The 24696-nt window shown below is 32.9% G+C and overlaps 1 protein-coding gene, 1 long non-coding RNA gene and 1 pseudogene across 5 annotated transcripts; all 3 read left to right on the top strand.

Annotated features, from left to right (window-relative positions):
• Positions 1-304: 304 nt before the first annotated feature.
• Positions 305-1912, top strand: LOC123902328. Its single transcript, XR_006807561.1, has 2 exons — positions 305-509; positions 1728-1912. It is a non-coding gene; the product is annotated as an uncharacterized LOC123902328 (long non-coding RNA).
• A 730-nt stretch (positions 1913-2642) lies between these two features.
• On the top strand, positions 2643-9004 carry LOC123903065 (V-type proton ATPase subunit B2-like). 4 transcript variants are annotated; one of them, XM_045952939.1, is made up of 15 exons: positions 2643-2732; positions 3624-3688; positions 3888-3943; positions 4061-4159; positions 4447-4506; positions 5276-5387; positions 5491-5699; positions 6196-6327; positions 6848-6985; positions 7235-7385; positions 7481-7563; positions 7914-7961; positions 8062-8115; positions 8210-8293; positions 8392-9004. In XM_045952939.1, exons 2-15 carry the CDS (start codon positions 3631-3633, stop codon positions 8575-8577), a joined length of 1470 nt encoding a protein of 489 aa, XP_045808895.1. In that variant the 5' UTR covers positions 2643-2732; positions 3624-3630; the 3' UTR covers positions 8578-9004. The 4 variants fall into 4 exon arrangements, with proteins under 4 accessions (XP_045808895.1, XP_045808890.1, XP_045808892.1 ...); XM_045952934.1 differs by having other exon boundaries at positions 2650-2731; positions 3608-3688; XM_045952936.1 differs by having other exon boundaries at positions 2665-2824.
• Positions 9005-9701: 697 nt separating this feature from the next.
• LOC123903066 lies at positions 9702-14020 on the top strand (annotated as a pseudogene).
• Positions 14021-24696: the final 10676 nt, after the last annotated feature.

Below are 24696 nucleotides of genomic sequence, written 5' to 3'. Positions count from 1 at the left end.
ACTATTTTAAAAATAATAATTTCCTGTCGTAACAAACTTTTCTATCGTAAAAAAAGAACAAACTTTTTTTTTAAAAAAAAAAACTTTGTTTAAAAAAAAAACAAACTTTAGTTTTTCAAATATATCTATAACATTAATAAAGGGAAAACATTTCTTTTGGTGTAGCCTATTTTCTTTCCAATTTTACCCTTCATTTATTGCAAAAATTTCAAAAAAAAAAATATATTTAAAGGGTGGAAGTTGAAATCAGTTATATCATTTCAAAAAGAAAATATAACTACTCTTTTAAATTAAAACACAAAAACAAAAGAAAGGAAAATCTAAGAACCCAAAATATATAGAACAAATTGGTTAAACATATTACATTTTTTTTATAATGTTTTTGTGTGTTTTCAATTCCGTGGCACATATGTTCTGTTATCAATTATTTGACAGGGCTGGAATCAAGGCATTTGGATTACATAGATCAACATAATTTTGGAGTCTTGCTGAAATTTAATTTCCATTTGGTGAATTGCAATGTTATTGCATCATATCGATATATGTAACGGTTTAGAGTAAACAAAATTCTATTATACGACTTATAATGTACATTGTATGGATTGAAATTGTTTGTATTCTTTATTGTTTTTATTTCATCATGTCTTTTCTTTTGAAAAAACTTTTCTTTTGAAAAAAGAAAGATGAACATGTGTTAACTGCTTTTCAACCATGCATGTTGTAGTGTTTGTACAAATGAAATAAAAAACTTTTGATGAAAACAAATAAGTTAACGTCTGAAAAATATCACATGCATGAAAATTGTAGTGGTTTTTTTAATTTAAACTGTGAACATGTGACTAATAGATTATAATTTGCTCGGTAACAAATTGGATTTTTATGTGTTGTTGATGGTAGAGAGTGCAAGCGCAATTATGTCAATTGTGGGTTCAATGGTGAAGAAACTTAATCTCACACTACCACCCGAGAGATGGTCTAGAAAAGGAAATGTGAGAACCCTTTAAAGGTTTGTTGTCTCAATTTTTCATCTTCTATATTTTAAATATTTGAATTGACTTTGAAGCATAATAGTGTTAAATTGCTTCTTCTGTTTTCCATTTAATAGGGTGTAGGATATCCATTATTCTCAATTTTGAAAGAACTATTTGGCATCTAATGATTTCTTAAATTAAATCTCACGTCATTTTGATAGCCCAATAAATAATACCAAGGTATGATAAATTATATATGCATGTCATGATATTAATTCTCCTTCCGGAAAAAAAATGATATTAATTCTCCTAATGCTTTTTTTTTCAATATGGTGAATCACTCTTAAAATATTTGTTAACTCGGTATTGTTTTATTTAATTTTTATTTGTATGTGTCTTATTTAGGTTGAAAAGATTATAACTTAACTCTATATTCTTCACCATGACTATTGATGGTTACTAAATTGCTTTTGCCATTGTGACATAATTAAAGAATATCGTGTTTTTATACATAAAGGTTAGATTCTATACTTCACTTTTGATGTGTTCAAATTCGAAGTATTTTCACTCAATAGTTAAAAAATTTGACATCCTTTTTATTATTCGAATCTTACCATTTCATTGTTAAAAAATTGTTATATAAGAAAATGATATTGGAAGTTAATTAATCATTAAATAGATATATATTATTAGTGTTGTTTTAATTTTTCTTTCTCTGATGATTTTTTTTTTTTCATTTATAATTTGATATGGAAGATGTGCAGATTAGTGCAAGGAGAATACGGATATGGTGGCACTACATATATGTTTGTTATTGGAGGGGATATTAAAAAATAACATATTTTGTTTCATGTCTCTTCCTCTCCTAGCCTTTTTGGTTTTATTCAAAAGGTTGGAAAGATTGTGCTACAATATCAAAATAGAGTGATATTATTTACTGAGATTGGTTGTTTTGATTATCTCTTTTGGTACTTTTTTGCTCAATTTCTTCATCCAAATTTAATTTTCTTCAACATTTTAATGAGTCGAAAAGTTCAATATAGTTTAATTAAGTTATCATGTTAAATTTCATTATTTCATTATTAATCTGTATTTTTTTCTTATTGTTTTTTAATTAGTTTTTCTTTATTTCAATTCATAGATACTCCTATGGAGTATAAACATGGAGAGAAATAATAGTACGAAAATAGAACAAATTGGTTGATAAAGTAATTGCATATTAGAAGAAAAACTAGATTGAAAAAAATAAAAATAAAAAATAAAAAGTTAGCGCAATAGAAAAAGCGGATCACACAAACGGGCACGGAACGTGCCCGTTTGGCCACTAGTATATAAAAAAAAGAATTTAATTTATATGCACCGTCGGTGTAAATTTATTTTGCACATGCGTCCAATAATATACTGACACATCATGTATGGTAATTAAAAACACATGATATATCACATTCATTAAATGATGTGGCAACGTGTTATTGGATGCATGTGTAAAAAAAATTACACCGACGGTGCACAACAATTAAACTCTAAAAAAAATTATTGAAAAAGATAAGAATAATGGACAAAGGATATAATTGACAAATCGTATAGTTTAAAATAACGAAATAATTATTTTATTTTTTTGACAAAAAAAAGAAATGATTATTTCCAATTTTGTTTGATTAGTTAATTATTTTGGTCCATTAGATCCATTCCCCTCACCCAGTGTGTCTCACCCACGTTTCTCATCTCTCTCTCTCTGATCAGAAATATCGAAAACCACAGGTACGTCATTTTCTCTCCGGATCCATTTTCCGATTCTCAAAATCATCATCCAATTCTTCGTTTCTCGATCTCATTGTTTCACCGCTGCAATAGTATGTAACCAATTTACACTTCGATCTCTTAACTACTACAATTACGCTATAGTCTATTCAATTTTCAATATTATCGCTATCGTTGTTGTTTATCAACATTTTTATTCCATTTTATGTTATTTACAATTTTTCTGAGTTCAGTAGCGGTTTGTTTGGAATTGGATCAAATCAGATTTTGATTTTTACGTACCAATAAGTGCAATTTTGATGGCTTAGAACCGGATCAAACCAGATTTTGATTTTTATGCATCTATAACTGTAATTTCTGACTTCACTACCGGTTTTTTTTGCTGAATTTTCTGTTAGAGTGAACCGAACCTCTGAATCAGTTCACCTAATATTTGTGCTTCACTCTGTTGTTATTTGATTTTGTATATTTGTGAAAATGGTTGAAATTGAGTTTGGATTCACTGTGTAGACTGTCAGATTTGATTTTTAGCGTGATTTTAATTTTGAAAATAAGCGATGAAAATGAGCTTTTGCGATAAGGGTCAATCATCAAATCAATTTTGATTGAGATTGTATTCATCAACTGTGCAATCATACACACACTTTGTGACAAAAAATTTGAATATTACTTTGATGACATTTGAAGAATTACTCTAAGATTAATACTAGTTTATTATTTTTCGTTGTGAGCAATTATGTATTGATTTTTCGTTTGCCTTTTATTTTTTGTTGTTTGTTCTGTTTTAATCGTGGATGGAATCTGTGCTGCTTTTAGTCTTTGCTTCTCATTTGTGTTTTTGGTTTGGAATGTACTGACTATTGTACACTTCTTTCGTTTGATTATTTGAAGTTCTAAGATGGGAGTAGCTCAGAACGCTGATGGCCTGGACGATGGTACCTTGGAGATAGGAATGGGTATGCATCTCTTTGGTTTACATGTCTTTTTAATTTTCTGCCGGGATCAGATTCCCCGCGGTTGTTTATACACCAGTTGTTGCTGTTTTGCATGAAAGAAACATTTTGCTAGCAAGACTGCTTGATTTGTCAATCAGGTATTCATTCTGTTTTTGTTTAGTTTCACGGTAATTTATCTGTCTGTTTATCGTTGTTGCAGAATACAGAACTGTATCTGGAGTTGCTGGACCATTGGTCATTCTTGAGAAAGTTAAGGTAACATTGACAGTATGCTTACTGATTTTCTTATTGAATATTCTGATATTTCGATCTTCTCAATGTGACTGACTTCTTGATGGTGTGGCTAAATTTTACTTTGGTCAACTGCATTAGGGACCCAAATATCAAGAGATTGTCAATATTCGTTTGGGCGATGGAACTACCCGGCGTGGACAAGTTCTTGAGGTTGATGGTGAAAAGGCTGTTGTTCAGGTGAGAGCCTTCACCATACATAACCATCGTCTGCACTTGCCTCTTATCTTTGAGTTAATTAAGATTTCTGTTTTTATTTTTAATTTAACAATAACCATAATGTTCTGAGCTTCCTAGTAGTATTCTTAGTCAACGCACCTCCGTGGTCATTGTCTAGTTTATTCATGTAACTGTGGTTTTTTATAGTGCACTTTTTCTTTTCTTTTCCCACTGTCTAGTTTTACTACTCTGCTAGGATCTTTAACATCAATTTACGGTTTATTGACTTTTTTAAAACTATGGATCAGGTATTTGAAGGTACATCTGGGATCGACAATAAATTTACGACCGTACAGTTCACTGGAGAGGTACAACCTCTTGCTTATTACAATTCTCTTATTATAAGTTCAAAAGTACACGTAAAATGACAAACGCAAGTTTTATTGATTTCTCCCCATAAAAACATCTGCTGTTTAGTGTGTTATCTCAATGAAATTTGAATTCTGCATTACCTAAATAATATATTAACCGTTAATTTGTGAGTCATATTTTGCTTTGTCAATAGAAAAGACATAATTGAGTCAATGGTTAGCTAGCCTTTTAAACTGCTATTTACGAAACTGTCCCAGAGAATGATAAAGAAGAGAAATCCAATTATAACTATCCCCTAAGCTTGCCAAAACTGCTGTTTACCCCTTCAAGAAAGGGAAAGATGATTTCACTAATCACTCGAATCAATGTATATTGTGTTGCATATTGTGTTGATTAATGGATAAATTTTACACTATGCATTTGTTTTTTGCGTGTGAACTTGAAATTTTGCAGCGGAGAATGGGTACTTTGATTTCATAATATAATACATGTAAACATAGAAATTGTCGAAACTGGAAACTAAATTATGCTTAGAAAATAGAGGAGGAATTGTGTTAAATTGAGTTGTAGTAACCACAAGGTTTGCTGCTCTGATTATTATTCTATTAATTTGTTCTCGAGGAGGACTTCCTCAGGTGATTAACTTCACACGATTTAGCCCATCCTCCCCTTCTGCAATTTAGCCAAGTATTGGCTATTGAACTGAAATAAAAGTTCTGTCTTTAAATTATTTTGCTTTTCACTGTTTCTCGTTTATATCCATAGGTCTTAAAAACTCCTGTATCACTGGACATGCTTGGCCGGATATTTAACGGTTCTGGAAAACCAATCGATAATGGTCCACCAATTTTACCCGAGGCTTACTTGGATATATCAGGTATTTAACTTCTGCTGTGTGCCACTACTGCAATTTTGTTGACGTCCTGTCTTTTTTTTTTCTTGTTTTTTTTTTCTGTTCTAATATCTTCCTAATTATTCAGGAAGTTCCATCAACCCTAGTGAGAGAACCTATCCTGAGGAGATGATACAGACAGGAATATCTACAATTGACGTCATGAATTCTATTGCCAGAGGTCAAAAGATCCCTCTATTTTCAGCCGCCGGTCTCCCCCATAATGAAATTGCTGCACAGATTTGTCGTCAGGCTGGCTTAGTCAAGCGATTAGAGAAGTCTGATAATCTTCTTGAGGTATAGATAAATTACTGAAGTGCACTTTATCAAATATGTTAAATGCTCTTGAATTATGACTTTTGGAAATTGATGATACCATGATGATGGATACAAAAGAAATATTATAAGATATGTACGGGGAATAAAAAAAAATGGATAATGTATCATACGATAGAAATGACAGCTCTGAAGGAAGATTAAAAGTAAAATCACCTATACAAAAGTAGTCAAACAATAAAACAAGCACAATGCAAGATGAAAACATAAAACAAACTAAAAGTACATATCTGCTATTATATCACTATTTCCAACAACTCTTGTGAAGAAACTGACATGAATAATTTGAAATATCCTCACTTGTTATATTGCTTACAGTCACAGATATACACATATTTTTCTCATTGCCTTATATTAAGAAGGCTATTTTTGCATACTCATTTACTTAAATTTATTACTTCTATACTTTATGTAATATGATCAAGGTTGTTTTTCTTACAAATCTTGATTTATGCAGGGAGGAGGAGAAGACGACAATTTTGCCATTGTTTTTGCAGCTATGGGAGTTAATATGGAGACTGCACAGTTTTTCAAGCGTGACTTTGAGGAGAATGGCTCAATGGAGAGAGTGACCCTTTTCCTTAATTTGGTAATCTTTAAAATCACTATGCACATGTTCTTTAAGTCCCCCTATTTTGGTAATTTTGGTTTCATGATTTTCCCTTCAGTGTTTGTGGTTGAATCGTTTTACAAGTTAGAGAAAACAAATGTCTCATAAATTGATAATGCTTGGAACTAACTTAAAGTATTGTCTTTTGTTTGATTGTCCATCTTTAACGTAGAACTAATATTTGGCACGTTAACCAAAATCAAACACATGTAAATTTTAGAAAAAAGATGTAAATTTTTTTAAAATGTACCAGCTGATTGAGATTAAGCTTTTAAATGATATTTTGTTCTGGTAGGTTTTTATCATAAATATTATGCATGACATGAATTTTTGTAAAATGGATCAACATGTTTTTGAGGAACACAATGTTATACATTGAGAATTATGTTTTTCCCCTCATTAAAAAATTATAACGAGATATCTACTGATCATTTTGAAATTTTGATTTGTTAACCTGTCTCTAACATGTTAGTTCAATTGCTATTGGGATTTACTGCAGGCAAATGATCCTACAATTGAGCGTATTATCACTCCTCGTATCGCTCTTACTACTGCTGAATATTTGGCTTATGAATGTGGCAAGCATGTTCTCGTGATACTCACAGATATGAGTTCTTATGCTGATGCTCTTCGTGAGGTAATGTACCTTCAACTGTAATTTATTAGGAAAAACAACCAATGAAAGGAAAGAAGAGAGGAACGTTTTACTGCTTTTACCATTCTCCTGTATTTTTCTTCTTCTGAGGATTAAATGATGATTAAAATTTCCTGCTTAGTATTCCACTTATTCTTGTAGTACGATAAGTAACTTAAAAAATATTTAGTTTTATCTCAAACAATTTGCATGACACAAGCTATTAATTACTGCTTGTTCTTATTCTGACAGGTATCTGCTGCCCGAGAAGAGGTGCCAGGAAGACGTGGTTATCCTGGTTATATGTATACAGATCTTGCAACAATTTATGAACGTGCTGGAAGAATTGAGGGGCGTAAAGGCTCTATTACTCAAATTCCAATTCTAACCATGCCTAATGATGGTAATGAAATAGTAAAGTTTGTCTTCTTTTTTTGGATAAAAAGTTTTCAAATCTCAATGCTGAATGATCATTTTTCTTGTACTTCTGTTGTATAGATATTACACATCCAACTCCTGATCTTACTGGATATATTACTGAGGGGCAGATATACATTGATAGGCAGTTGCATAATAGACAGGTGGGTAATGTTAAAGCTTTCTGCTGTGATGAATGCCATATACCATGTTGGATTAGTTACTGTGCTAATTACGAGAGAGTTTAGTGCAGAGTGCATTTTGATATTTAATATAATTTGATATACTAATATAAAATCAGTTAATTGTTGGCTTGTTGTTCTTCAACTTTTCAATTCTCTTTCTTTTCTTGCTTTCTATCAAATGGTTTGAAATGTTTTGATTTCAATTTTCATCGATACATCAAGGTTGAATGCCATGAAATATGTGGCCCCTGATGAATCATGAGATTGGTATACAATCAGTCTAAGTGATCTGGTAAACATTCTAAGCATTTTTTCTTGTTTTCGAGCAGATATACCCACCAATCAATGTTCTTCCATCACTATCTCGGTTGATGAAGGTAAAGTTAATCTTATTTGATATGGTTCTGTCATATGTGTTTCTTAATCAAAAGGTATGTGGTTCACACTCTAATGATGTGTCATTGGTCACCGCTGCAGAGTGCTATTGGGGAGGGAATGACTAGAAAGGATCATTCTGATGTGTCCAACCAGGTATTTTCTTGTTTGTTCATTGTGTAGTTTTCCTATTTTTTTTTTTTTTTAAATATGTAAACTATCTTATTGGTGTTATTTTGTTTCTGTTCAGCTCTATGCAAATTATGCCATTGGAAAGGATGTCCAGGCAATGAAAGCTGTTGTTGGAGAAGAAGCACTTTCATCTGAGGACCTGGTATGTACTAATTTTCGCTCTAGAGATAGTCTTTGATCAATTGAAATTGTCCATGAAGTGGTATTAATGAAACTTATTTTCCCCCATTCTATTAACAGTTGTATCTGGAATTTCTGGACAAGTTTGAGAGGAAGTTTGTCGCCCAGGGAGCCTACGACACCCGCAATATATTCCAGTCTCTAGATCTTGCGTGGACTTTACTTAGGATTTTCCCCCGTGAGCTTCTTCATCGTATACCAGCCAAGACTCTTGACCAGTTTTACAGCCGAGATGCTGGTAATTGATGATCAAACTAGTTCGCGTGCCACCTTAGTCTCCTGCTCAATCAGCGCCTAATGTCATGGGCAATTGATTTGTTTATTTGCTTTCTCGCCTAAAGTCCGCATTTGTTCTATCCAGCATAAATATAATAAAGGTTAAGTCTGTTTTGAGTGCCTCATATTCCAAGCCTGTTCAGTTAGTCCCACCCCGTAGATGTTATGCTTCATATGCCAGTTTTTTACTTTTGGTTAACATTGCACACAATTTGGGATGGTTGGAATTTGTGGACTGTTTTTGCCAGTGTATGTTTGCTTGTTTCATGATCTTATTCATCTTGTAATTTCATTATTTAGGATATTTGTAATCAGGATAGTTGTCGGTTGGACACTTCCTTGATGTATTTATTATCTGTGTTATTCTATTTAATAATAATTGAAACAAGCTTTTTCAGTCTGGTGAATCTGCAACATTGGCTGTTGTTTAGTCGCTATCATTGTAGAACCAAGCTCCACTTTCTTAGTAGGAGTAGTTTTTTGGGTATCCCCGTATCCATAATTCTTTCTCTGCATGGTGCTTCAGTACTTGACTGCTTGATAAAAGCAGTTATTTTACTTTGTGCAGGAAACTTACAGTGAGCATGTCTTCCCAAATAGGAGCCATTCATGATGCTTGAGTACCACCTACTTTGGCAGTCCACCACCCCATGATTGGTTCTACTCAACGCACTTCTTCTACCTCATTTTCTATGTCCCATTAGAAAAAATTCTCAAGTATCATTGTCTCTTGAGTTCAAGGGTGGTCATAATACCACTGTCCTTCGGTTAAGAGTGATCCTAATATTATATTAGAGCGGTTCAATTAAACAGTTTTTTTTTAACTCTGATAACATCAAATCATTCAAAATTAAATCAATTGCATGGAATTTTATATTTAAATCAGACACATTTCAATCTAAATCGGGGAACACCTCCTCAAAACCATGGAGTAAATTTGGTAAAAAACAAAATTACTAGTAAATGATTGAAATCTTAAGTTGACTGATACGGTTTAAACGCTGTGATGAACTTAAATTATTTGTTTTATTACAAGCATAACTGTCCTGGTTAGTTGGAGCTTTTTAATAACTATATACTTATGCCATTAGGGGCAAATTATATATATAGCATTGTCACACGGTTTAACGCTGCTTTGACTTTTATCATAGCACAACATTCCAGTTTGTTCTCAGTTCTCTCATTCACCTCAACTCCTGTTTTCTCTCTCTCCTTTGATGCAGCCAACCCAGATTCACTTGCTCATATCTCTTTTGCTGACTGTTGATACAGTGATGATGCCCACTACCACCGCCACCTAAGTTAATATTTTCCAATTTTATGTTATTTATAATTATATATGCTGAAATGATTTGCATGTTATGTGGCTAGTAGCTTAGTATAGTTAATAATGAAACTGTTCCAGTTCTACCTCATTTGATTTGTCTTCTGTAACTTCATTTCCTTTCATAAGTATTTTTCTCTCTTCCCATCAACTTCAAGGATCCTGATTTCATTTTGTTGAACTTGTATTGTTGGAATATTTTAATCAATTATATTAGCCATTTTTCACTTATAATTTAAATTGATTCATGGTCAAATTAAATGATACGACTAATCATTAGAATAAATAATTTCCATGAGTCATCATTCAACTGATAATGCCGAAATTGATAGGTTGGAAGCCGTCACCAGAGTTGGAACTTGGGAGATCACAATTGTGCGAGTTTCAATGGTACTTGTCACTTCGTATATGGTCAAAAAAAGAAAACTAATTAATTTGTTGATATGAGTGCGTTTATGATATCTTGTTTTCAATTTGTGGTCATTGCATCACTTGATTCATCCCACACAATAGTATCTTGTAGTGTCTCATAAATATATGATAGTGCTCACATACTTGATAGAAATTATACTTTTATTCAAGCAAATGATGGTTTGAATAGTACTAAACTGCTAATTCATGTTGCTTATTGTGATATATAGACACTCTTGCAATCATCTAATTTTTCCTTGCATTGCATACTTTCAGCTTCACAGACATAATGTATAATACATCAATCTCAGCAAGTTAGTTTTTGCTTTTACAATTTCAATGGCTTGTAGTAGAAACCAAAGTGTCTCTTCACCTAGCAAGCCATGGAAATATGATGTGTTTGTGAGCTTTAGAGGTGAAGACACGCGCAACAATTTCACTGATCATCTTATTGGCGCTCTTCATAAAAAAGGCATCGTTACCTTCAGGGATGATACAAAGCTGAAGAAAGGGGAACATATATCATCTGAGCTTCTACAAGCCATTGAAGGATCCCGTATTTTGATTGTTATCTTCTCAAGAAACTATGCCTCTTCCACATGGTGCTTGCAAGAATTGGCAAAAATTGCTGATTGCATTGATGTATCAGGACAGACTGTTCTACCTATTTTCTATGATGTGAATCCATCTGAGGTACGAAAGCAAAGCGGAGATTATGAAAAAGCCTTTCTTAAGCATGAAGAAATATTCAAAGAAATCTTAGAAGAAGTGCAAAGATGGAGGGATGCCCTGGCACAAGTAGCGAATCTCTGTGGTTGGGATGTAAGAGACAAGTAAGTAGTCTTTTCTATGTTTGCAACAAATTGATCGGGACTTTAAAGTTTATTAATATTACTTCAACTATTCCACTAATTACAGAAGCATATAATTTTTGCTTCTTGAATTGCTTTATCAATCAACTTTTGTGGTTTTTGTTTTGGGTTGCCTTGTAATGAATTATTATTTCTATCCTCTGGTCTTTTAGGCCACAATATGCAGAGATTGAAAAAATTGTTAAAGAGGTTACATGTTTATTAGGAAACAAATCTTCAACTTTGCCCGGCGATATAGTTGGGATGCACCCACGAATGGAAGAATTAAAAAAGCTTCTGAATTTGGACTCAGATAATGATGATATGATGTACTAACATATGCCAATGGCCTTCCATTAGCAATTAAAGTGTTGGGCACATTTTTGTATGGTCGAGATGCCTCTGAATGGAAAAGTGCATTGGCAAGATTAAGGGAGAATCCAAGAACAGATATTATGAATGTACTCCGAATTAGTTTTGATGGACTAGAGGATACAGAAAAGGATATCTTTCTCGATATTGCTTGTTTCTTTTATGAAAAAGAGGAGACATATGTGAAGAGAGTTTTAGATTTTCGTGGATTTCATCCTGAAATTGGTTTAAGAGTTCTCGTTGATAAGTCATTCATAATCCTTGAGAAGGGGAGAATTTTTATGCATTATTTGTTCAAAGAACTGGGCAAGAGTATTGTTAGAGAAAAATCACCCAAAGAACCGAGAAAGTGGAACAGGATGTGGGACTACAAGGATGTCCACAATGTTATCTCAGAAAACATGGTAAAATCGTCATTGAAAGGAAATTATTGGTTGCCATTTTTCTGTAATCTATTAATAACCTCAAAGTATCTATCATTTTTAATGTCATTGCAATACTGTATTACTGTAGGCAACAGGAAACCTTGAAGCCATAGTTCTGCGGCGTTATCCAGAAAATATTGACAAAATACAAGCAATGTCAACTTTGAGGACTGAAGCTTTAGCGCAAATGAGTCGCCTTAAATTGCTCATGCTGTGGAATTTGAATTTCTCAGGAAGTCTCAATTTTCTTTCAAGTGAATTGGGGTATCTATGTTGGGATAAATATCCTTTCAGTTGTTTACCATCAAGTTTTGAGCCGGATAAACTTGTTGAACTGATCCTACCTCATAGCAACATCAGACAACTATGGGAGGGCACAAAGGTACTATAAACATAGTCATTATGAGCCTTTGTTTTTCATTTTTTGGTTAACTAGTAAAAATCGTTTGTATCATATTCTTTCCTCTTTCACTAGAGTTAGTTAAAGAAACAAATTACAGTTTAAATATGATTTTTGATCTATCTCTTTCTATCTGTCATTGCCTGCAGCCTCTACACAATTTGACACGTATTGATCTCTCTCACTCTAAAAATCTTATCATGATGCCAAATTTTTCGATGATTCCAAATCTTGAGTGGCTAGATCTTGAAGGATGTATAAAACTCGTTCAGATTGATCCATCCATTGGTATACTAAGAAGGCTTTTCAAATTAAATTTGAAAAACTGTAAAAATCTGATCAGTATTCCTAACAACATTATTGGTCTGAGTTCTCTCAAACATCTCAATATCTCAGGCTGTCCAAAATTACTTAATAATCAGCTGTTACAAAGACAAATAAAACATTTAGAGATGCTTGATAACAAAGAAAGTACTACCCAATACCAGTCAACATCCTGCATCCCGTCCTTTCGATTTTCTTTTTTTCGCAAACGTAAAGATTCAGTTGGTTTATTACTGCCTTCTCGTTTGTCATGTTTGCAATATCTTGACCTAAGTTTCTGCAATCTTCTTCAAATCCCTAATGCTATTGGGTGGTTACATTCTTTAGAAATCCTAAATTTGGGGGGAAACAACTTTGTTACACTACCTTCAAGCATCAAGGAACTTTCCAAACTTAGACAATTGAACTTGGAGCATTGTAAGCAGCTGAAATATTTGCCTGAGCTCGCATCAAATACAGTCTTGCCAGTAGGAAAAACATTTTTTGGTAGATATGTAGCTGGATTATATATTTTTGACTGCCCCAGTTTAATTGAGATGGAATGCTGTTATAAAATGGCTTTTTCTTGGATGATACAACTCCTTCAGGTGCCTAATCCATCCTTTTTCCTTTTGTCTATACATATCTTTTTATGTGATTGAACTAATACATAACTAATTTATCTGGTATAAGGTGCACATGCAATCTGATCTTCCAATGGGTCAGATTGATATTGTTATTCCAAGAGCTCAAATTCCAATATGGTTTAAAAAACAAAATGTTGGTAGTTCAATAAGCATGGATCCATCACCTATTATGCATGACAACAATTGGATAGGTGTTGCTTGTTGCTTAACATTTGTGGCACATGATGATCCAAATAATTTAGGTGAAGGACGGTCACCTCATATTGGGTTCGGTTTTCAAAGTAAACAACGTGGACGGTTTCCAGTTATTCCCATCCATCTTGAAAAAGATCTGGTCACAGTTGAGTTAGAACACCTTTTGCTTATTTTTTTCACTAGGGGAGAATGTATTGATTATTATATGAGCCATATTACAAAGGGATTGCATGATATTAGTAGTACTATTGAATTGGCAGCTGTAGTTGAGCAGCCCCTTGGTTTGCATTTGGAGGTAAAAAATTGTGGTTATCGTTGGATATCTAAGGAGGATTTAGAACAATTAAACCCACAAATGATGCACAGTGGAAGTGGAAATTCATCTGTTCAAATCAAGTATGTAACAAATAATTAGACATATTACTGGGTTGATTAATGAGAAACCCAGAAATTTGATAAAACCATTGATAAAGATTTTTTTCTCAGTTTTCTTTTTCATGCTAGAAGAGTCAATATTAATGCATGCCATGACAGTCATAACAAACATGCTTAGTCATTGATGAACTCTGATGATCTATGTATTCATCTTAAGATTCACAGGATTATTGAGATTCCTAAAGAGATGAATTTGTGAATGGGTTCAAAGTGACATGTAGATGACAAAGAAACCACCATTTCCACCGGTTGAGAGTTGGGCATGTCATAGCTTCCTTAATATGACTTATCTTTGTTGCGTCTAATGTTCCCTTTGCATTGAAGTATTTTTCAGTACAAAGAATTCACCATTAGACATCTTCAGTAGCATCAAAAATATAAATTTTCATCTCTAATCTTGACTAGCGGAAATGAGATAAAAAAAATGAAAACACTAAATGATAAGTAGTAGAGAGCTACAACTATTCTAAGGAAAATATAGAAAAAGCATAAAAGAAAGACAAGTAAAATAAAATGTTTTCATTCATTTTGGTTCCTTACAAAGTGTCTCAAAGAAAGTATAAGTAGAACTTGTAATGGATAATGACTTTCAAGACACAAAATGTTAAAAAACCCAAATAAATAACAATTCAAATAAGAGATCAATCAATATAAATTATAAATTAACCTTTTTTTTTTAGCTAATAGGGGAGTTATTAATAATCCACATGAGTTGTCATGTCTGTTTTGTTTTCAAGAGATCGAAGAGATTTAACGTTGTTCAAATGTTTGTTTTCGATATAAGGTGGAGAAAAATTTGTCGATGGATGCAAGTGGACAACATATCAAACGATTTTAGATTTTTGTAAGACGTAACATAGATGATCTATATGATATAAATTTTTTATCTAACGGTGGATTTTGTAAAATTTGTATTCGTTAAAGCGTTATTAAGCGGTGTAACATTACTCAAATGTTACACCGGTGTAATTTGATCCCTCCTATATATATATATATATATTTTAAATATTGTAATAGTTGTGATATAAATTCAGATATCCACCATGAATGAATTACACAACCAAACTGACGAGGAGTTCTGTAATAATAATTAGACGGCTTCATCAGCTATTTCCTGCAATTGATAATGTTTTGGTTTAGTAAATAAATAAACTCTTTATTCTAGTATTGATGCTTGCTATTCAATAACAAACCTTAGTGAAGATGACGAAATTGAGCCTTTTCAACAAATAAATTGGACTCTATTTTCTGTTTTGTTCTATTCTAATTATGAGTCTATTAGACATTATCATACGGTTATATTAGGAACCAATTCTAAATGTTTGTTTTCAAAATAAGGTGGAGAAAAATTTGTCGAATCGAGCCTTTTCAACAAATAACTTGGACTCCATTTTCTGTTTTGTTCTATTCTAGTTATGAGTCTATTAGACATTATCATACGGTTATATTAGGAACCAATTCTAGCATTTTCTATTTATTTGTTTGATTTAACGTATGTTGTTTAAATGTTTGTTTTCAAAATAAGGTGGAGAAAAATTTGTGGAATTGAGCCTTTTCAACAAATAACTTAGACTTCATTTTCTGTTTTGTTCTATTCTAGTTATCAGTCTATTAGACATTACCATACGGTTATATTAGGAACCAATTCTAGCATTTTCTATTTATTTGTTTTATTTAACGTATGTCGTTTAAATGTTTGTTTTCAAAATAAGGTGGAGAAAAATTTGTCGAATTGAGCCTTTTCAACAAATAACTTGGACTCCATTTTCTGTTTTGTTCTATTCTAATTATCAGTCTATTAGACATTATCATACGTTATATTAGGAACCAATTCTGGCATTTTCTATTTATTTGTTTGATTTAACGTATGTTGTTTAAATGTTTGTTTTCAAAATAAGGTGGAGAAAAATTTGTCGATGGATGCAAGTGGACAATAGGAGTCGGAGCCATTTCAATTTGTTTGGTAGGTTTATGAATGGCGAGAAATGTCACAAGGTGAGAATTTGATTTGGCTTACGTGTCTTTTGCGACTCTGAAATGATATCATGTTTAACGGAGTTTTACCAAATTTATTTGTCCTTATTGATCAAATTATGTATTTTCATGGTTTTGGTTCATGGATAGAATTGAGACAAATATTTCTTATGATTATGTTGATTGATGTAATAACTCTTTAACTTGCCTCCATAAAATTTAAATGTATTTATTGAATAATGAAAAATCCATCCCAAACTGCTTAAAGATGAGATTTCTCGGATTCGTGCTATGCATGCTAAGAAAGTTGTTCCCGGGTTTGGTTCCAAGAAAGAAAGCGGTGGTTCCAGTGGTGGTGGCGGTGGAGTTGATCAAGAGAAGGTTTTGAAAGTTTCTTGGGAGAAGATTGGTGAAGATTATTCGGCGGAGAAGTTGAGGAAATTGTTTTCGAAATTTGGTGAAGTTGAAGATGTTGTTATCAAAGGGAATAAGAAAAAGGGTTCTGCACTTGTTGTTATGGCTACTAAACAAGGAGCTGTAAGTTTCTTTTGAATATGATTTTTTATATAAATTTTGAATTTTTGAATTATTAGGTTTTGGCGCTTTTGGAAATTTTAAGTTCTGTTTGAGTTTCTAATGGTGTTGGCTAGTTTCTAATGATGATGTTAATTTTGATCAATTTATGTTAATTTTGATCTAATGGTGTTGGTTTCTAATAATGATGATGATGTTAATTTTGATCAACTTTTGTTGTTGTTGCTATTATATTTGAGTGATTGTAAGTTGTATGTGTGATTTGCTGAATGTGATTGTGGTTTTTTTTCCGGCTTGCTACAATTGGAAGTGTGATTGGTCATCTTTCTAATCCATCGTTGGTTTTACCTCTTAAACCTGCAATGGCTGCAGATTCTTGGGGTGGTTCAAAGTATGTCGAGCGTGAAACACCTAGTAAACTAGTTGAAGCTGGTTTTCAAGCTTTTGAGAATTCCGTTCTTGCGAAACTGCAAAAGGTATACCATTTGCTTGTGTACTTTTCGTGGTTTAATTTTTTCCCCCTTTTTTTTTTACTTCCATTAAGTTTACCAATTAGAATTATCATATTAAAGTTTAGTTTAATACCAAATTTCTTATGTAATTTATGTATGGCAGTATTTCAATTTAAATTACGTTATTGTCATGTGTTAAGTGGTCAATTAGAATCATTGGGTTTTGATATACTTTTTTTAATTCTAGTGTTGTCAATTGCGGATGGAAAATAGGGGTTTGTTCAAATTCTATTTGACACAACATGTTGAGTAGTTTCACTTCCAATTCAGCTACTATAGCTGCTATTTAACAACATTGTTTAAATTTACATGCGTAAGTGTGATTTTGGTATTATTGTCCATACATTTGTTATTGAAGTGCTTATCCTGCATTTGGAAATAAGCAATAATAATAACGACATCGACAAAGAAGATAAATAAGAAGAAAGAACACAATATTTGTTTCTTCAAAGAGTAACCTTACAAAAGTGTTCAAGTATAAAAGGGTTTCTTCAACATCAAACCGTAAACGACAGCATTCAAGAGCGTTCAACTATAACATCAAGAATTTGGGGGGATTCTCGTTTTCATTTATCCAAACAAATCGGTTTATGTTGTGAATTCGTCTTAAAAACCATGATGTGTGGAGCAATAGAACGACAACCAATAATTAAGCGGAATAAGCAATAATAATAATAATGACACCGATAAAGAAGATAAAGGAGAAGAAAGAACACAATATTTGTTTCTTCAAAGAGTAACCTTACAAAAATGTTCAACTATAAAAGGGTTTCTTCAACATCAAACCGTAAACGGATAAAAAATCTTGTCTCTGTAAGAAAATTTACGATTGATAATGATGTTTCTGTTGAATTTGATCCATTTGGTTTTTCTGTGAAGGATTTTCAGACAGGAATGATGTTAATGAGATGTAACAGTTTGAGTGACCTTTATCCAATTACTACAAGACAACAAACTACAGCTTCACCACCATCCACCTATGCCGCGTTATCCAATGAATTATGGCATAATCGTTTAGGACATCCGGGAGCTCCTGTTTTAAGCTCTCTTCACCGAAACAATTTTCTTATATGTAATAAGTTTAGGAACAATTTTTTTTGTCATTCTTGCACTCTTGGAAAACAAATAAAGCTACCTTTTCATGATTCGTTATCTTATACCTTTCTCCCGTTTGATATTGTGCATAGTGATCTTTGGACTTCACCTGTTCTAAGTTCAGGTGGACATCGTTATTATACGTTGTTTCTTGATGATTTTACAAATTTTTTGTGGACTTTTCCTCTTCATAATAAATCTCAAATGCATTCTATTTTTCTCAAATTTCAGGCTCATGTTCAAACACAATTTGAAAGAAAAATAAAATGTTTTCAATGTGACAATGGAAAGGAATATGACAATTCTCTTTTTCATAAATTTTGTGAACTAAATGGAATGTATTTTAGATTTTCTTGTCCTCACACATCCCCTCAAAATGGAAAAGCCGAAAGAAAAATTCGAACCATTAACAATATCATTCGAACACTTCTAGCCCACGCCTCTATACCGCCATCATTTTGGCATCATGCTCTACAAATGGCCACCTACCTCCATAATATCCTACCCAACAAAAAGCTTGCTCTTCAAACACCTACAAAAATACTCTACCAAAAAGATCCTTCCTACTCTCATCTTAGAGTCTTTGGGTGTCTTTGTTACCCTCTCATTCCATCTACTTCTAGAAATAAATTACAAGCTCGATCAACACCTTGTGTATTCTTGGGATATCCATCCAATCATAGGGGATATAAATGTTATGAGTTATCGAGTCGTAAAATTTTTATTTCTAGACATGTAACTTTTGATGAAAATACTTTTCCTTTTTCTAATTTAAATGCTCCTTCAAGGTTTAGCTATAATTTTTTGGATGACGACACGGCACCTTTCCTCCCATCATATATCCAACCTACCCCTACACAAATTGCACTACCTCCTACCAATAAAACTACATTACAAACTCCTCTCAACAGTACCCAACAAACAACTCATGTACTACCTCATAACAATGAAACTGAATTCCAAACTCCTCCCAAAAATCAACCTACACACACCTCTACACCACCAAACACGTCCCCTCCCTTAAACCAATCCAATACCTCACATATTTCCCCATTAACCCAATCCCCCTCAACCACAACCCCACATCTTTCCCCTCAAATGACAACCCGAGCACAACATGGAATTTTCAAACCTCGTCAAATATTTGATCTTCATACATCAGCCCATACCCCCATATCTCCATTACCTACAAATCCTATTGATGCATTAAAAGATCATAACTGAAAAATGGCCATGAAAGATGAATATGATGCTCTTATTGAAAATAAGACGTGGGACTTAGTTCCTCGTCCGTCTAATGCTAATGTTATTCGAAGTTTGTGGATTTTCAGGCATAAGAAGAAATCTGATGGATCATTTGAGCGGTATAAAGCTCGTCTTGTTGGTAACGGTGCAAACCAACAAACTGGTGTGGATTGTGGTGCAACCTTTAGTCCTGTTGTCAAGCCGGCTACAATTCGAACTGTATTGAGCATTGCCATATCTAAATCATGGTGTCTTCATCAACTAGATGTCAAAAATGCATTTTTGCATGGAAATCTTGATGAAACTGTGTACATGCATCAACCTCCTGGTTTTCGACATCCTGAACACCCTGATTATGATTATGTGTGCCTGCTAAAGAAATCTCTGTATGGTCTTAAACAAGCACCTCGCGCTTGGTACCAAAGGTTCACCGACTATGTTGCCAAGATGGGTTTCTGTCACAGTATTTCTGATCATTCTTTATTTATTTATCATCATGGCAACGATCTCGCTTATATTCTTCTTTATGTGGATGATATCATTCTCACAGCTTCTTCTAATGCTCTGCGCGATTCCATCATGTCTAAACTTGGCTCTGAATTTGCAATGAAAGATTTGGGCCCACTCAGTTATTTTTTGGGAATTTCAGTCACAAGACATTCAAGAGGACTTTTTCTCTCTCAAAAGAAATATGCAGAGGAGATTGTTGAGCGAGCAGGTATGTCTTCATGCAAGCCATCCTCTACACCAGTGGACACCAAAGCGAAACTCAGTGGGTCTTCCGGCAACCCTTATCACAATCCCACTGAATATCGCAGCCTAGCAGGAGCATTACAATACTTAACATTCACAAGACCAGATATTTCATATGCCGTTCAACAAGTATGTTTATTCATGCATGATCCTAAAACACAACATATGTCTGCATTGAAGCGGATTATTCGCTATATTCAGGGAACTATTAATCTCGGCCTACACCTTTATCCCTCTTCCGTTAATAAACTCATCTCTTACACTGATGCAGACTGGGGAGGATGCCCAGACACAAGAAGGTCTACTTCTGGCTATTGTGTGTATCTTGGTGATAATTTGATCTCTTGGTCTGCGAAAAGACAACATACATTATCCCGGTCTAGTGCGGAGGCTGAATACCGTGGAGTTGCTAATGTGGTGTCCGAGTCTTGTTGGATTAGAAACTTGCTTCTTGAACTACATTGTCCTGTTACGAAAGCTACATTCGTATATTGTGACAATGTAAGTGCAGTGTACCTATCAGACAATCCAGTTCAACATCAACGCACTAAACACATTGAGATGGATATACACTTCGTACGTGAAAAAGTTGCTCGCGGTGAAGTACGAGTTCTACATGTTCCGTCGCGTTATCAAATTGCCGACATCTTCACAAAGGGACTTCCGTTGCAACTTTTTTATGATTTTCGAGATAGTCTCAACATACGCCTACCTCCAGTTTCGACTACGGGGGTGTATTAGAATTATATGATACATATCTCTATATTTAAAATGTATATTATTAGACTTTATTATGAAAGATTACTCATCATTATATGAGAATCATTAGGAGAAATATTAGGAGACAGTTGTTGTATATATATGAATGATGAAAGCAAATCAAGGCACGGCAAATATTTCTATCAGCAATAATAATAACAACATCGATAAAGAAGATAAAAGAGAAGAAAGAACACAATATTTGTTTCTTCAAAGAGTAACCTTACAAAAGTGTTCAACTATAAAAGGGTTTCTTGGGAGAAGATTGGTGAAGATTATTAGGCGGAGAAGTTGAGGGAATTGTTTTCGAAATTTGGTGAAGTTGAAGATGTTGTTATCTAAGGGAATAAGAAAAAGGGTTTTGCACTTGTTGTTATGGCTACTAAACAAGTAGCTGTAAGTTTCTTTTGAATATGATTTTTTATATAAATTTTGAATTTTTGAATTATTAAGTTTTGGCTTTTGGAAATTTTAAGTTCTGTTTGAGTTTCTAATGGTGTTGGCTAGTTTCTAATGATGATGTTAATTGATGACAACAATTATTACGAAGATATGCTTGGTTCATTTGACTATAACCACATACTGTAATTGACACTTAAAGCTAGTAATTATATGGTGAACTAGTTTGCATCATAGAATCCAAACTGTGATGTTTCAGTTTTTGCAGTTTTACACACTCGCATCCTAAATAGCGAGAGACTATTTTATTTAACTGCCGACATGCTCGCTACGTAGAAAGCGAACATCATTGCTCGTGACGTAACATGCAAACAACGGTGTTTGAGTTTTGTTATTTTCTATAGTCGCTTTTTAAAATAGCAAGTGGTAAATTGGAAATACTAAGACGCGCGCATATATGCTAAGGGTGCGAGAAGTAATACTCAAACAAATTTACTTTTGAAAAAAAAAAATATCATTTTTCCCCGACTTTATTGATACCAAAATTATAGGCCTCATTCCTTTGTAACCTCCCTAGTAACCAAAGGTTAATACAGAAAAACACAAAAAGAGATTAGAAATTAGAAATAGGATTAAAGCATTAAGCAACAGCGATTGGGAAATTTTTTTTTCTACCCCAACAATCTTCATTCTACCCCAACATATTTTTCAAAATACTCAGTATACCCTTATAAAAAATTAATATATTTTAATTTTTTTTTTGTCGTATTATACTGTTCCGGTAAACTGTTCCTTCCTCCCAAAAAACTGTTCCGATAAATATTTATGTATACCGGTATATTAATTTTACCGGTACACTTTAATGAGAGTGTACCGATATGTTAAAATTTTAGAAAATTATAACTACATACAGGTCTACTTTTGAAAACTGTACCGGTAAGGAAAATTCTTTAACATACCAAAAATTTTAAAGTTGATGCAGGTAATTTCATCCTACCAGGAACAAGACGACTCGACTTTGTCCTAAATTTTATGATTTGTGCAACTTCATAACCAAGATAACTTGTCCCTTCTCCATCAACTCCACTTGCACTAGATTCATTACTAGCCATTACCATCATTCATACTGTCATTTTTGTCTTTGTTCAACTGACTCATAATTTCTACTTTGTCACTAAATTTTTCTATACCCTTCAAAATTGCATCATATTAAACAAACCCTTAGCCAAAGGAATTCATAATCATAAATACACAAAAAGATGCAAAAAATTCTATCATTTTGAACTGTTTTAAACCCAAATTACCATCTAAATACAAAAAAGTCGAACCTCTTTTAGCAGAACACTCAGAATAAGTGAAATTAGGTGAAAACACGGAAAATAAAGCAATGTTTTTTCCTGTTCAAGTTGACTTTTTTGATTGATGTAACAAATGGGTTGGTAAGAAATCGAATTAATTGATAAAAAAGAACTGAACTTTATTCAAATTATGAAAATCAAAAGGAAAATGAATATCTGGGTAAGTACCAATTGAAACTGAATTCACCGTCACTAAAGGTTATCTTATAAAGCAATTTTTTTTGAAACATTTTATCAAGCAATTGAAGAACAAAAAAATGGGGGTTTAGATAGATGGTTGAGTAATGAATCCTGTGATTGGAAAATGGGGGTTTCATCCACCATGTTTGTGTGTGAGTGTTGTGTTTTGTCAGAGTGTGTGTGTGGGGTGATGAATAGGAATGAAACATTGGAACAATGTCCATGAATAGATTTTGTCAAATGACAAATCTCATATGAGCTGCTATGCCTGTTTTTCTTTGCTTGGATATGCTTATGTAAAATACAGTATTCTTTAACATACCGGTCCAATTTTCAAAAGTGTACCGGTAGGTAAGTTATAATTTTCCAAAATTTTAACATACCGGTACGGTTTTCAAAAGTGTACCGGTAGGTAGTGATTCCGGCAAACTTAAAAAAAAATTCTCAGTAACATTTTCAAACCGGCACACTTCAAAATAAGTGTGTCGGTATGTATTATTTCATTTACTCTCTTTTGCGCCTCCCCTCAAACCGGTACACTTTTTCTAAATAGGGTAGATAATAATTTTTTTTTTATACAGTTTTACATTATATTTGAGGACATATTTGTCATTTCAATTTTAATTGTTGGGGTAGAGTAAAAATTGTTGGGATAGAAAAAAAAAAATTCTAATGTAATGTATTGAGGATTAGTCAACTAATCAAGTTATACCCGTGCACCATTGCATAAGCATGCATCTTATTTTTCCTCTATTGACCAATCCAATATTGTGATAACCTCATGCATAGATTAAGCTCACTTGGTTTTGTTTAAAGGAAAGTCAATGTATAATAAATGCATGCAGTTTTACTTGACTTGTGCAATTGAAATTCGGAAGATCAAATTGAAGTATCCATGGTGTCTAACAAGATTCTAACTATTAGTAGGTTTTTAGAAAGAAAAAAAAGTTGATTAAACTAATCTAATCCAAATTGCATTATTGGATTAGACAGATTTTTTTCAAGAAAACTATTCAAATCTAACAAACCACAAGTTATTTTATCATTTGAATTAAATAACTTATGTCTCAATATTTATTCAAATTGAACGACTTAATTGCATATTTAATCCCTTATATTTATTTTAAGTTTAAATTTGGTCCTTACATTTACAATGTTTCAAATTGGTTGCTTATGTTATTGATGTCAACATAAGTTCGTCATTTTCGTTAAATTTTGAGTTAAATTCTTTTAAAATTTTCATATAGTACCCTCCTAAGTTGACCGCATACGCAAATACATTAGTCACATAGACGATACAAACAAAAATTTGACTAAAAAGACCAACTTAAAACTTTTTTTAAACGTAAAAAACCAAATTAAAACGTAAAATAAACATAAGGGACCAAATATACAATTGACAAAAAGAAAAACAAAAGTTAACACTCAATTTCCATAACTCAAGGAAGTGCGAGTAACAATAGTTAGGATGCATGCAGTAAGGAAAATTTCTCATCCCACCCTCCCTCTTTCTCGCCTACCCTCCAAACTTCCCAGTTTGCCCCTCATTTGTTGACTTCGGAAAACAGAAAGTGAATTTTTCTTGCCTACCCTCCGCTCGCTAGTTTGTTCAGAAACAAGTTTCTGGTTAATTCGGAAAACAAAAACTGAATTTTTTAAAAACTTAAAAAATTCAGTTTCTGCGTTCCGAATTCTGGCAATTCGCAGAAAATCATTTATATTAAAAATAATTTGCATTAATAAAATAATTTATATTAAAAATAATTTGCATTAATAAAATAATTATTGCAAAAATAATTTTAATAAAATATAATTTATTTACACCGACACTTTTAATGGCCGAGATTGCACCGACACCTTTGAATGGCCGAAATTACACCGACACCTTTAATGGCTGAGATTCCAGCGACACTTTTA

This window comes from Trifolium pratense, linkage group LG1, assembly GCF_020283565.1.
Source record: "Trifolium pratense cultivar HEN17-A07 linkage group LG1, ARS_RC_1.1, whole genome shotgun sequence".
In the NCBI taxonomy this organism is placed as follows: Eukaryota; Viridiplantae; Streptophyta; class Magnoliopsida; order Fabales; family Fabaceae; genus Trifolium; species Trifolium pratense.
The sequence above is the reverse complement of the archived record's forward strand: the minus strand, read 5'-3'. Positions and strand labels throughout refer to the sequence as shown.